General features: G+C 34.8%; 1 protein-coding gene across 3 annotated transcripts; it reads right to left on the bottom strand.

Moving 5' to 3' along the window:
• Positions 1-6,254: 6,254 nt before the first annotated feature.
• LOC115977450 (probable plastid-lipid-associated protein 4, chloroplastic) lies at positions 6,255-14,180 on the bottom strand. 3 transcript variants are annotated; one of them, XM_031099297.1, is made up of 5 exons: positions 13,762-14,172; positions 12,738-12,851; positions 11,939-12,037; positions 9,089-9,231; positions 6,255-6,519 (listed from the first exon to the last, which is right to left on the bottom strand). In XM_031099297.1, the coding sequence occupies exons 1-5, from the start codon at positions 14,104-14,106 to the stop codon at positions 6,513-6,515; spliced, it is 708 nt and encodes a 235-aa protein (XP_030955157.1). In that variant the 5' UTR covers positions 14,107-14,172; the 3' UTR covers positions 6,255-6,512. The 3 variants fall into 3 exon arrangements, with proteins under 3 accessions (XP_030955157.1, XP_030955156.1, XP_030955158.1); XM_031099296.1 differs by lacking the exon at positions 6,255-6,519 and adding an exon at positions 8,082-8,578 and having other exon boundaries at positions 13,762-14,169; XM_031099298.1 differs by lacking the exons at positions 6,255-6,519; positions 9,089-9,231 and adding an exon at positions 10,363-11,317 and having other exon boundaries at positions 13,762-14,180.
• Positions 14,181-14,213: the final 33 nt, after the last annotated feature.

Genomic DNA, 14,213 nt, shown 5'->3' with positions numbered 1-14,213 from the left:
GGACTATTGATCAACTTCATTTGTCTATTGAGGTTTACTCTATACCAAAAAAGAATTACTTAATTTACCTACTTCTAGATTTTATTTGGCTGATAGTGGTGACATGAAGGATTAGGATTGAACCGATTGCCATATATATATATATATATATATTATAAAAAAAATAAATAAAAGAAAGAAAGAAAGAAAGAAGAAGGATTGAACCGATTGCTCCACCAATGTGACCTGTTAACCTTTTGGGTGACATGAGTCTTAAATTTAATAATTTGTGCTAATTTGCAAAATGTTTACAAATTAATGTGACATGAATATGATTGGTATATTATTAACAACATAATAAATAAATATTAAGTTTTATTTTTATTTTTTTGTTATTGATGATAGTTTGTAAGACATATATAATAAAATTTGTAGTATCTCTAGTGTCACTCATGAAACATATTCTTGTTCTATTCAGTGGCAGCTCTAGGAATTTTTTTCAGGGTGTTCCTCAACAAGCATAAATTACACAATCTAATAAAAAGAAAAAATTGTAGGAACTAAAATAAGAATCGCCCGAAAATGTAGAAACTAAAAGGTGCTTTTCGCCAAAAAAAAAAGGGAAGGTTGTTGTGTTATGGAAGGATATAGCACATAAGGTGTGTTAGGAATTTAGACATCAGTTGATTACTTTTACACTTAATTTAAGCCAAATTAATTAATTAACCAATTATGAATGAATAGGAATAAATTCGTTTAATTAAGCCACATAAACAATATTGCCAAAAATAAAAGTGTGGAACAAAAAAAAGAAAAAGAAAAAAGGAACACAACAATATGTTTATGAAGCGAAAATCCAATGAAAAATCACTCAATGGGGGTATAGCATCAACCTTGAAGGCAAAATCCATGAAGTATGATTTCTATAAATAAATAAATAAAAATTTACTAAGTATAATTGAAGTTCAAGGAAAAATCCACGAAGTACAATTGAAGTTCTTATAGTAGAGATTAACCCTTGTGGTGGGTCTTTTTGCAACTACGGGCTGGGCTGTCTCCTGTCACGCTATGGCCCAAAGGTTCTGGGTAGGAGAGTCAGGACCAACTTGGCTGCAACACACCCCAAACCAGCTTGTGCGCAAATTGAGGCCCTTTTGCTAAAACTTTGGTGACATTCCCACGACAGAGAAAATTGTTACAAAAGGGTTATGGTAGACAGATATAATATAACAACAATAAACCCGCCCCTCCCCACTTCGCTCCACGCGGGTTTTCCCCGCCCCGCAAAGGTGGTGGGGTGGGGATGGGGCAAGATTTTAGCCCCGCACCACAGGGCGGGGCGGGGATGGGTTTAGACTTTAGACCCACCTCGCCCCGCCCCTCCCCGTCTCCATCCCGCCCTGCGTTGCTAAGGGTTATAATTGTAAGTTTTTCATATCCTAAAACCCTACTATTTAAATAAACATATCAATATTAGTTTATTTTATTCTACCCAATGTGGTTCTTTGGCCTTATTTTGTTATGTGTTATATTATGAGTTTTTTTTTTTTTTTTTTTTTTTTTTTTTTTTTTTTTGTGATTGTCTTGTTAAACACTCGGATATATTATTCAATTTTTTCTAAAAATTGATTTGATTTGATAGGATAAATTTAGTTGTAATTTCAAGTATATTTTTATTAATGAAATAGGTTTCATTAAAAAAATTGTACTAGTTGTAGGGCAAATTAACAAAAAGTGGAGTTTTATAGGTTGGGGCGAGGCTTCGCGGGGCCCCAAGGGGCATGGATGGGGTGAGAAAGTTTTCCCCGTCATGCGAGGCGGGGCGGGGCAGGGATGGGGTAAGACAAAACCATTCAGGGCGGGGACAAAGACCCCATCCTTCCGCCCCGCCCTGCCCCATTGCCATCCCTAAAAAGAAGTACGCTTATTGTCAGCCAGAAAGCAGAAAATATTGAGTGGAATAGAAGGTAAAGCAATGCAGTAATATAAATGCAATATAAATAAGATAATAATAATAAGGGAGAAATAACACCAATGCCTAATCAATGAAATGAAAGAGGAAATGGCTAGTCTGTTGTGCTTGGTTGTCTTACGGAGCTAAGACCAAGAAGGGAACCAATTTCTCAATGTGGGTAACCTCAAAGGAAGATCCTGCCATAGAAATTACCTACTTTGAGAGAATGAGCCTAAATGGCTTATGCCCAAAATCCTTAATTCTTACTAGAGGGTAGGTTTTTAGAGGGAGAGAAGGAATTAGCCTATTGGTGCATGCCTGCTATCACACTCTTGCCTACTTTCTCTATTTTTCTTTCTTTTTGATGCAGATTGGTTAAGGAAGAATAAAATATTTTAATATTTTATGTTGTTTTCTTTTTTCTAGTTGAATTAGGATTTTAATTGTTTTTCTTTTCCTAGTTAAATTGTTTTTCCTTTCTCAAGTAGAAGTAGGCTTATTATTTCTTTTCCTAAAAGGAGTAGGAGAAATTATATTCCTATAAATAATCTTTATAGAGGGGTTGATTGTTATTGTTATGTGTTGATTAATAAAAGCTTGTTAGAAAGGTTTTCTCTATTATTTTGTCTACTAGCCTAGTGTTCTTGTAGAACTTAGGTTTCGTGGAAGAGTTGTAGTAATTATGTGTTACAGATTCTACTTCTACACGCCTACGTTGCATCAGTTGGTATCAGAGTAAGGCTAGGTTCCTACCATGGCACAAAGAAGAGCATGTGGGGGAAGACTTGTTGCCATAGATGACGTATATGAACGCGATGAGGATGCACGCGATGCACAATCAAAGACGTTCTTTCAACGAACATAGGAGTGGTTTGATGCGCTTTCAAAGCAACTCACCACCTTAACCGTTGAAAATCGACCTCAAAACTGCCATCCAAATCCACGTTATATGGAGGAGGAGGAGTATTTTGATGTCGAGGAGGAGGACTATGATATCAAAAAGGAGAATGAATATGTTGAAAGAGTATGTATAGTAAATTGGGATTCTCCACCAATTTATGATGACTATCCTGAAGATTTTAGTCAAGGAGAAAAGATTGAGCTTGATAAAAATAAAGTCATATACATACGAGGTGAGCCCATAACTCACATCGTTGATGAGACTTTTGACATTCAAAAACAAAAGGTTATTGATCCCTTATGGGAGGATTTTATTGAACAAGAATTGATAGAGGTCAACAAGAGGCGTAAACGAATGATTTTAAGTAATCTTTGTCGAGAAGGAAATATGAAGTTTTTGGATGTGTGCATGGATTCTTTTTTAGTACTTGCTTCATATATCCCACCGTGGCAAAAGAAGTCAAGAATAAAAATCCGTACATCAAGATTTATTATGAGTGAGAAAAGATTGATAAGTAGCATATTGATTTGTCTTGTCTTGCATAGAAGAATAGGATGGAGAGGATTATTCAGGGTTCCAATTGATCATGGAAGGTTGCCATAAAACTCGAGGATGAGTTTTCCCCAACCTTAAGAGAATGATGCAGATTGGTTAAGGAAGAATAAAATATTTTAATATTTCATATTGTTTTTCTTTTTCTAGTTGAATTAGGATTTTAATTGTTTTTCTTTTCATAGTTAAATTTTTTTTCCTTTCTCAAGTAGAAGTAGGTTTATTATTTCTTTTCCTAAAAGGAGTAGGAGAAATTCTATTCCTATAAATACTTTTTATAGAGGGGTTGATTATTGATGTTATGTGTTGATTAATAAAAGCTTGTTAGAGAGGTTTTCTCTATTATTTTGCCTACTAGTCTAGTGTTCTTGTAGAACTTAGGTTTCGTGAAAGAGTTGTAGTAATTGTATGTTATAGATTCTACTTCTACACGCCTACGCTGCATCACTTTTTCTTGTTCCCTTGTGGGGCTGTTATGTTCACTCTTTCTTTCCTTTCCTGTTGTTCCATTGTTGTTCCCCCCTCCCCTCTTGTGCACGGTGGAGGGCCCTTTTATACTGCCTGCAGTGAAGGGTTTTTACTATTTTACCCCTTAACTACTTTTGTCTGAGTGTGGGTGTCCTTCCAGATCACCCACTGGTCTATCAGCTACCCAGTCACCACCACTTACCTGTATTGGCCATGCCACATCTCATTACTCGACAAAGAGTCTTATTTTGTTTGCTTGCTTACTGTGGCATTCCCATCCGGATAAGGGTGAGCATTCTCTCTCACTATCCTTCATGGCATGCACCTAGTGATTCTAACTCATATTTCCCCATTTTGGGTGGTATGTCATCCAAACAGGACATTTCTCCCAAAAAAGTTTAAGCGGGAACCCCAGAATAGGCTCTCCCCTTCTCCCCACCGCCAGACCATACTCTCTGTTACCTTTGACCCATGGCCCACCACTCCTGTATTGGCTGGGTATAGGTTGTCTGAGCCTTATGCATGCTTCACTTCCATGTGTGTCCATGGCTTGTATGTTGCTCATGCGTTTGCCATGATTTGAAGGCTTGTCTGTACATTCTGCTGCTCGTTCTTGACCTCTTGTGGTGTGAATGTTTCCCTGAGCCTTCATTCTTTATGTCTTACTTCCTTCCTAGGCTGGGCCTTGTTCGATTGTGGCTTATTCCTTCTCCAATCCATTCTTTGCCTCTTTTGCAAATCTGCTAGCACTTTTGCCGTGCCATTCTGTCATTCCTGCTATGCTATTGTTTGACCCGTGCTTACTGGACCTCTTATGGGCCTGCTGTATGCTTAATTCCAGTGGCCCAGTATTGTCATTAGGCTAGTATTCATGCTATTTTTGGGCTTTCTTGGACCATTTCATTGCTTCCAGGCTCCCTTGGCCCATCTCATCCTTTTGGGCATCCCCGGCCCATCCCAATTCTTGGGCATCCTCAGCGCATTCCAATTCTTTACTCCCATGAGCCTTTGCTAAGTCTTTTGGGCTTCCCTGACCCAAATTACCATATCCTTTACTTTTGGGGTTTATGGGTTTTCCATTAACCCCTTACTCACTTAATTCATTACTTCGGGCCTCTTTGGCCCATTCTTGCATGCTTTCTATTTCTCATAATGCCCCTGAGTTTACTACTTCTTTCTCTAGGCTCCTTTAGGCCCGCTTTCTTTTTTTTAGGCCCATTTATTATTTTCTAGGCCTATGATCCATTGTTCCCACCATTCGGGCTTAATGATTTTCTTCTCAATTTACTAACTCTTTTTCTCCCATATTGTTGGGCTTCTTTCTACTATTGGGCTTTTCTACCAAAGTGGGCATCAACAACCCTAATATCTAATATTACCTCCCGTTGTGACTTACTCACATAACCACATATAGCTCCAACCCGGTTGGACTCTTTTGCTTCAAATTCCACTACACAAACTTCATGTTCGTGACTTTAAAGACCACTTTGAAGATTCATACAATAACTCTGTTGTGATTGTATTATAGCTTCAACAACTTCATCAATCTCAAGAATCGATCTTTAAATCTTTTTCAGTATCTCTGGTTTGATGGTGATTTGAGAGATATTTGTTATATAAACCGTAATAGCATATAATAATGACTCCCTCTTCTCTGTTTAGGTCGACTTTAATCAGCCATTTTATACTCTAACAATTAGGATTGGCCAATGGTTTGGTCTACACACAACGATCATTTGCAAATATGATGACATTAAAGGAATAAGGCAAGAGTCTACAATTGCTAGCAAAAGTTGGGAGCTTGTGTACAATAATTTGTAGACATGTATAGTGGTGTTGTGTGAGTGTGGGTGTAAATACTGCAAAAACCTTTTATTATGGATTTTCTTTTTGGTGAAAACCACCCATAGTGTTTTTACTTTTTAGCTTGGTAGGTGTTTCTACAAAGGTTTTCATTTATTGAACGAACATTTATCTTTTTGTGGTTTTGTTTTAATTATGCTTTTGACTATTTATGTATAATTAAACAAGGGAAAAATTAACGTATGTCATAAAAACATTAGTTTAAAAAATATTTTTATAAGTCTTTTTATGAGAAGAGAAAAAAAATAACTGATTTTTTTGACAACTTTTTATATTTTCCGTAAAAGTAGCATAAAATATTCATAAAATAGTCCATTAACAAATATTCTAAGAAGTTTTCTCAAAAAAAAAAAAAAAAAAAAAAAACTCTAAGAACACCCATTAACAAGACCCATTAAACAATAGTTTATTTGTGATTTCAGTTGGGTGCTAACTACCATGCTAATAATTGAGTCCATTAATTGAAAATTGGCAGTTATGGCATTTGGGGTCTAAAATTGTAATTTAAGAGAAAAGGGGGCTTTCTGGCACACCATATGAAGAGCCATACCACCTTTTTATTTATACACGGTTTGCCATACTTTAAATAAAAGAATATATTCTTCTCAAAAAATATATATATATATCTTACGATGATTTTAATGGAAATATACAAATAAATGTTGATTGATGCTGGGCCCTTTTATTTGCTGATCTGAATCCTTGACCGGTGGCGTTGCTATTATGTGCTTGATGAAATCTAAACCCATTTCATTGGAAATTTTGAACTTCCAACTTCTGTGGCCACCAACCCTTTTATAGTCTGCAAAATCAAACAATTCCATAAATTTACAGTCAACTAAACAATCAGCCCATTTCAACCTAACTTATTACCTAGCTTTTGGCCCTTTGGGGAAGATGAAGGACCGAACAATAAGTTCAATCAGTGGATTTTATATGCTCAAGCTTTTTGATATATATGATAAAATTTTAACCTATAACGTCTGTTACATAATCATTGTTTATTTGTTTTTTACCATTAGGTTAAGACACCAATTGGTTTTTGGTGTAAGTAAAATTTGAACCCCAAATTTTCTTGCCCAACGACAAAGAATTTTACCGATTAAGTTAACTAGAACTCACAAATCCAAGCTTTAAAGTATATTTACACAGTCAATATAATCAACCTAGAAATCAAATTCAATTCATAATTAATCTTTAAGAGAAGGATTCAACTGTTTTTTTTTTCTTTCCTGAATAAAAAGGATTGAACTTATTAAAGTGGAAATCCACTAATTTTGGTGGTGGTGGAGTGGCGGTAGATTTCAATGGTGGCAACACATAATGGTGAGAGTGAGTTTGTGATTGAGAGGAACATAAGGGTAGCATTTGTTATGACCCAAGGAAGTATTAATCATATCTTAGCCATATTCTAAAATAACTAATCATATTACAATTAGAGCTCTTTCTAATTGCTTTTATAGTCTAAATCAACCAAGTAAAAATATTGGGTGGGACTCAGCAATCAAATCCTTCATGTTGAATATGCTGACAATTTTCCATTCTTGAATATCTAGATGGAGTTGCACTTGATCCATTGAAACTAAATTGTAACTTGCAATTGATTCTGTTACCAAAATTTAGAGAGAGAGAGAAGTAACTTTTTTTGTGTGAGAAAACCATGCATAGAATGGGAAAAAAAATTGTCAAATTTATAGTAAGATGTTAAGAATAAGAATAGTCAAAATAAAAGGAGATAAAAGGGTAGAGAGAGAATGATATTAAGGTAGAAAATAGTGGAGAAATGAAAAGGTAAGAAGGAGGGAGAGTTTTGGAAAATTAATAATAAAAATAATGGTTAAAAGATATTTTAATTTTTAAATAATGGAGTTTTTAAGTTACCTTAAATGAGAAAATGTTTTAAAATATAAATTGAAAAAATTGAAAACAAAAAAGATAATGACATGGTTGCTAATGTGGTTCAACTGAAGCGTAATAACAATAAATACTACACTTCACCTTTTAGATATATACATTTTTTTTTTAGATATATACATAGATATAGATTTTAGACTACAAAAACTTGTAATTTAAAGAATTAATTGATGACATAGTTATTAATCTTTAGTCTTTTGAAAAATTTTCAAGCATAGAGAATATAAGAAGAAAATGTAATCCAATGATGGATTTGTCAAAATTTACATCCAATAAAAATATATTAAGTGAAGTTATAACCTTAGACAACAATCAAGTTTATAGTCAAACTTTGTCCATTGATTAATTCTCCTACAACAAGAAAGGCTAGTCGTTTCTCAAAAAAAAAAAAAGAGGCTAGTCAATAGTCTTTCTTTAATGAAAGTTCAAAGAAATAGAACAAACAAGGAATAAAATAATCAAGGGAAGTGTCATTTCATCCGAAGTTTGGGAGAGTATGAAACCTCAAGAGAGGTTGGTTGGTATGTACCATAATATGATTATTTTTTCCATATTTGGAATACAATAATTTTAACAGTATCAACTTTCAACTATTTGTTACTGTATACATTTGATTCTTCCTTCTTCTTTTTTTGGTGATGTTGACAATAAATACAGCATACACTAGAGACCTGTACATGAAGCCGGGTTATCAAACACTTGAATTGAATGGATTCCAACGTCCCTTGGCTACTTTTCTCACATGCTGAATGAGCAGCTTTTACTAAGCTTAGCTACACGTCTATATAAATGAACACAACACCTCTAACTTCTAAGTCCTACAATTCCCTCTCTCCAGAGGTGACTCAACAATCATTCTTTTGCAAAAGCTGTATCAAAGAGGAACTCTATAAGATGGATCCACCATTTTCATAATGAACAAATTACCTTTATCACCTCTTGATATTCCGCAAAAACAGAGACTAGAATTTAGCAAAAGTAAAGGGCTGAACAGAATTTCAAATTCATGAAATCATTAGGAATTTAATTTATAAGATTTTCTGAAGCAAATAGAGGTTGATAGTAACATTCTTTAACCTTTAGTAATATTATTGCCAAGAATGTTTTAACCTTTAGTAATTATCTGGTATCACATGAAGAAATAGTCCATGTGAATTATAAAAAATGTAAAGAACCACGAAAAATGCATTGTCATGACATAATTATTTGTAACTAATTCAGAATTTTTTACAGCATTGAAGATATTTGCAAAAACAGACACTCTTTGTAAGATCTGAAGTATAGACATGCATATCTTGAGCCAAAGCCTAGGGCCTAGGGTTATGTTTGGATGGAGATAGACGCCGAGACTTTTATTACAATGTTTAGTTTTATTGTAACCATTATACTAACATTCTTGGAAAAAGAATTAGTTAGGCACTCATGGACTGTAGAATCAATAGTTTTGTGTTGCTTACCTTAACTCCTCATCCAAGTAAGTTATTTCCAACTGACCACGACCACTTCCAGGTGATTTAATAGGTATCAGACCAGCAATTCTGAAGAAATCAAATTTAACAGCCACCCTTCTTGAGTTTAAGGGGACTAAATTAGCCGTGACCTGCATAAACATTAACAGATTAACCTTAAGCTCATGAGCTATGAAGAATGATAAAGCTATACTGCATGTGGGAAAAAGCACTAAAAGGTCAAGACAAAGACCAAACAGCATCAAAACAATTATCAAAACCAAGTCTTATGCTACTGAAGGCCTCCATTATAAAGCTGCTGTAATCCAGTGTTAAACCCAATTCACCAAAAAATGGCTACAGAATCATCTAGATTTCTTGATTGGAAGATGGAAATTTTCAAAAACAAGATCATATATGCATATGAATAAATTGTAAATGATAATAAAAGATTGGTCTAAAGCACAAGAGAAAATATGATTACCATTCATTTGTATAGATTCCTCTCAAAAGTCAGCATATTTTGACTTGCTACTGCACACTGCACGGTTAACTTAGTTGGCAAATCTAAAAGAAACTTGATATAGTTAGGATCTTAGGATACTTCAGGAGCTCTTCCTCATAAAATTAAGGTGAGTATTATAATAATTCCTAACATTACAACCTCTGCCTAGAGATCTGTGATTTGCTCAGAGCACGCTTAATGGGAGGTGTTTATTAGGCTAGAATGCAGTATGAGAAGCCATAGAACCTATTTTAAGTACACTCCTATTTTAGAAAATGTTGATGCATCAAAAGTATTGACATTTATGCACGTTGGCATGATGGCATGTACCACTAGTCACATTGTGTTGGATGTCTTGTACCGGACAGGTTGTACTGTTGTAGCTGTGCACATGTTGACATCTATGTTTAAGAAATCTCATATACAATTTTTTTTTAAATGCACACGGTGATTTGTGGCTAAATTAATCTGCTGCTTATCCATTTGGGGTCCAAATCAGATTTTTTTCACTACCCACCAACTGCCATCAGACTTTTGACTGCCTTCTTTGAATCATGGTTGGATCAAATTCTTATCATCCAATTTAAGCCATTTCAGATTTTAGCTACCAATATTTTCAATCATGCTGCCATAGCTCTTATTCTTTTTGTGATATTTTTAGCTTCTGCCCATGATAGAATAGCTTCAGGGGAGCTTTGTGGAGCAGTCAAACTTGATTCCAAGTGAACATGTCCCTCTTGTAGCAAACTATTATGTCAACGACTGAATCTTACAACACTTTTTTTTTTTTACATAGGTAGCCAACATTCTAAAAACTAAACCTAACCATATAGAAAGATTAAACGAACTTGACTTAAGACAAAAGAACCGAATGCCAACAAAACAAACCAGTTTCTTTTCTTAAGGCTTCAAACTACTAGTCATTAAGACTACAATGAAAGAAAAGTAAGTCCTTTTCTTGACTTGGCTTGCGACTCTCCTAATTCTTCAAACTTGGTAAAGAAAAGAAGGAACCAGAGTTTCTAACCCAATTTTATCACAAATCCCATGAAGAGTCATCCTATGCAGGATGAAGTCAAAAGTTGAGTCTTTTAATTAGGAGCTATAAAAGCACCATAACCCAGATGGCTGCTTGTGTATGTTCAATCACACTTTTACAAGTTCATAAGACATTACTGGTGTTGCACTAGACGTTTTCCAAATGGGGGAGAACAGGCAAAGGAATTTCAAAGTGCAACTCCCTTCAGAATTCAGTCAATTTCAGCTCATCAGCCTATGAAATTTTGTGTGCAAAATCATACCAAAAGTGATGGTTAACAGGCTCGGTACTCCTGCTTAACAATCTTATTTTTTGAAGAAAAGAGTCCTCATGACTGATCGACCAATTCAAGAGAAGTATCAATAATCTGTTAGCTCACAATCTTGACATGACTTTGACAAAATAGAACAGGATTGCCAAGCAAGTTTCAATGTAAAATGGATCCACCTAAATTCCTGTGTATCAATCATCACTTCCAGAATTAGAAAAGTAGGTTTACTGTTCACACAATCTACCAAAGCTACAAGCAAGAGAGCCATGCCTTATCAGATGTTGTTGTGCTATGGATCAAGTTATTAATCTTATCAAACCTGGAATAGTATTAGGCAGAATACACTACAGAGCATCAGAACTCAGCTACCAGATTATATAAGGACCTTTGCTTGTCATGCAGTATATGCTTAGGGACTTCCATCTGAATTGAGAAGATAGGAGAAACAACACTTCTCTGGGTTAAAGAGAGTATTCAGAAAAATGGATGGATGCAAACACTAGCTCATATCACTAGACAAAAAGAGGTGCTAGTTAAGGCTATATGACTGTCTAAAGTGATCCTTGAAACTGATAGAAAATATCCAATAAATTCTATCAATGGACACCATACTTCATGGGTAATCTCTTCTCTGCTTCAGGACATCAGAGCTACTGCTTTCTAATGTTATAAAGGAAGCAAGTTTGCAGTTATTGAAGCTCATATAGTTGCTCCAAAAGCAAAGCAACACAAACTTTTTAACTGGGTACTCCATCAGATTTAGTTTCTTGCCTTGTTTCCAATGCCTCTTAGTAGCTTGGGGTCCTTTTTTGTTATATTTTTTGTTTTTTGTATTTTCAGCCTAAACTAAGAAAAAATAATGGCAGCCCATTCAGGGCCACATACTACATTCTTTAAAAATTTATCAATTATCATCTAACTATAAGGTTCCAACTTCCACTGGTAGTTGAGCACCCAGCAAAACTGTTTAGATATTAGCTGAAAACTGAAAGAAATATGCATGCAAACAAACAACGTAAATCAGATGCTACTAAGAAGCAATACCTGATTAAAGAATGGCCAAGTTTCCATATTTTGAGCCCTTAGAGTATCCACATTGATTGCCTGGTAGATTTTCCCATTTGGCCTTAAATATTTTGGTCTCTGTCATATAAATTCATAAGTAATGAGTTATAATTCTATAGAGATGAATGATATATAAGAAGAGAATAAAAGAAGAAAAAATACGAATTAAGAATAAGTTTTCAAATCCAAATTTACACATATTCCCCACAGACATGATAACTCATTGTATAAAAAGAATTCAAACATAACAAATTTAGATGTAACAAAACAAAACAGGATACAAGAGAACCACTAAAAGCAGAAATGAAAGTAAAATTATACAACTTAAAGCGCAATCAGCTATAATTATCAAAATCCTAGGTTTTAAGAGACCTATATATCTGACAAGACAAGATTCTCCTCAGTTACTTGGACAAAAGGTTCATACATGACCAATTTATAACATAGAAAATATAAAGGTAGTACCCAATTCACAAAGCTCTCACTTTTGCAGGGGTCTAGGAGTCCCCAATTTTTCCTCTCCAAGAAAGAACAAAAATACACCAATAGGTGTTATTCTCTATTTTTGTGTGTGTGTGAGTGTGTGTGTGTGTGTTCATATGTAAATATGCATCAATTAAGGAACAAAGCATCAAAACCAAGTAGTCAGCATGAGAATAATTGAATAAATAGTCTTTGAAAGTAGTTCATAATCCATAATGTTGTATTAGAAAAATTATGCCTTTCTTACAGAGAACAAGTTTCAAAAAAACTGAAAGAGACATTAACAAAGAATCACCTGTGTTTGCAAAACAGATTGGGATGTTGTATATAGAAGTTCCCATTTTCCATTGAGCAAATTAGACTTGAGAGGCTCCTTTACTTCATTCACTGCCTCAAGTTTACGAGCAATCTGATCAAAAAAAAAAATTCCATAAATGTCATAAAAGAAATCTTCAAATACTAAACCCAGACATGGTGATTAAATATTCTTGATTTGTTACATATTGAACTTGCAAATGTTTTAGTCTATAGTTGTGTACTAGAGAAATGCATGGACTGTGCACTTGAAAAAATAGGTACCAAGACCTAAAAACGCCAATGAGAAACCAAGAAAATCATATAGTAGTTGCGTTTCATATGGAATTCGGCCATGACAAAATTTTAAAAATTAATAATATAATTTAAAAAAATATATTGAATTCTATTTTAAATGTGGCATTAGCATGTGCTATATAATCAAACAGAGTAATCTACATGATACTGGATGTCAGCTTTAAAAACTCAAAGGCCACAATATACACGGTTGGTCCCTATTCTTGATCCTATGAGTGATTTTCATTGAAATTTAAAGTGATCGCTTTTAATCCGAAACAAAATTAAAGTGATTGTTTTTAGTTCCTGACAAACTTTAAGTGACCACTTTTAGTCTCTAACAAACTTAAAGCGATCAAATTTGGTCACTAATGTGTCTAATGGAGTGACAACGTGTCAATTTTTAGTTTGATAGCGTCATCTAAGACTAAAATTGATCACTTTTGATTGCTCATATGTCATATCATAGGCTAAAATTTTGGGACCAACCATGTATTTAAGCAAAAAAGACAAGCTATTTTACTTTTTAACTCATCCTACATTCAGCCATGAATGCCATAAATGATAAACTCAAAATCCCAATGGGCATCACAACCAGGCATGACTATAGGACATGAATTTTCAGTTTTTGTACCATAAAAGATAAAACTTCACACAAAAAATAAAAACTGTGGAATAGAAGAGTGAAATAATGCAAAATCACAAAGGGGTTGAAATGAAGCTCCCACCTGTTCTACAAGTTGTTGGTCCTCAGGAGTAGCCTCAGCACCTCTATCAAGAGGGGCTATTGCTGCATAAAGTTCCTCCTTGAGGCTTTCAGCATTCTTACCTTTTGTCAAAAAACCAGTAAAGAAGGAAACTTGGGTCCTCCATTTCCAAGAATCAGCAAGGTCAAAGAGCTTGTTGGGGCTTAATATGATGTGGGTGCTGGTTGTTGTGGTGTTGGGTTTTGGAGAGGAGAGAAGGTATTTTGCATGAAAAATAATGGGTGCAGTGTGAGAAGGAAGGAAGTTTTTGCAGGGTTGAAGGTTGTGTGGCAGAGTAGCAGAAGCACATGAAGGAGAGACAGCCATAATGCTCTTTCCTTAACCCTTTGGGCTCATTAACGTTAGTTTTTCCTTTTTTGGATAAGATTGGGTATTGCGTGGTCATTGTCTCCCAGCCACATAGCATAGCATTT

Source organism: Quercus lobata, chromosome 2, assembly GCF_001633185.2.
Source record: "Quercus lobata isolate SW786 chromosome 2, ValleyOak3.0 Primary Assembly, whole genome shotgun sequence".
In the NCBI taxonomy this organism is placed as follows: domain Eukaryota; kingdom Viridiplantae; phylum Streptophyta; class Magnoliopsida; order Fagales; family Fagaceae; genus Quercus; species Quercus lobata.
The sequence above is the reverse complement of the archived record's forward strand: the minus strand, read 5'-3'. Positions and strand labels throughout refer to the sequence as shown.

Coding starts and splice junctions, on each gene's coding strand:
- LOC115977450 (XM_031099296.1), bottom strand. CDS start 14,106: ATGGCTGTCTCTCCTTCATGTGCTTCTGCTACTCTGCCACACAACCTT. Junction 12,852..13,761: donor ACCAACAACTTGTAGAACAG/GTGGGAGCTTCA, acceptor TTTTTTGATCAG/ATTGCTCGTAAACTTGAGGC. Junction 8,579..9,088: donor TACTTGGATGAGGAGTTAAG/GTAAGCAACACA, acceptor CTGTTTTTGCGG/AATATCAAGAGGTGATAAAG.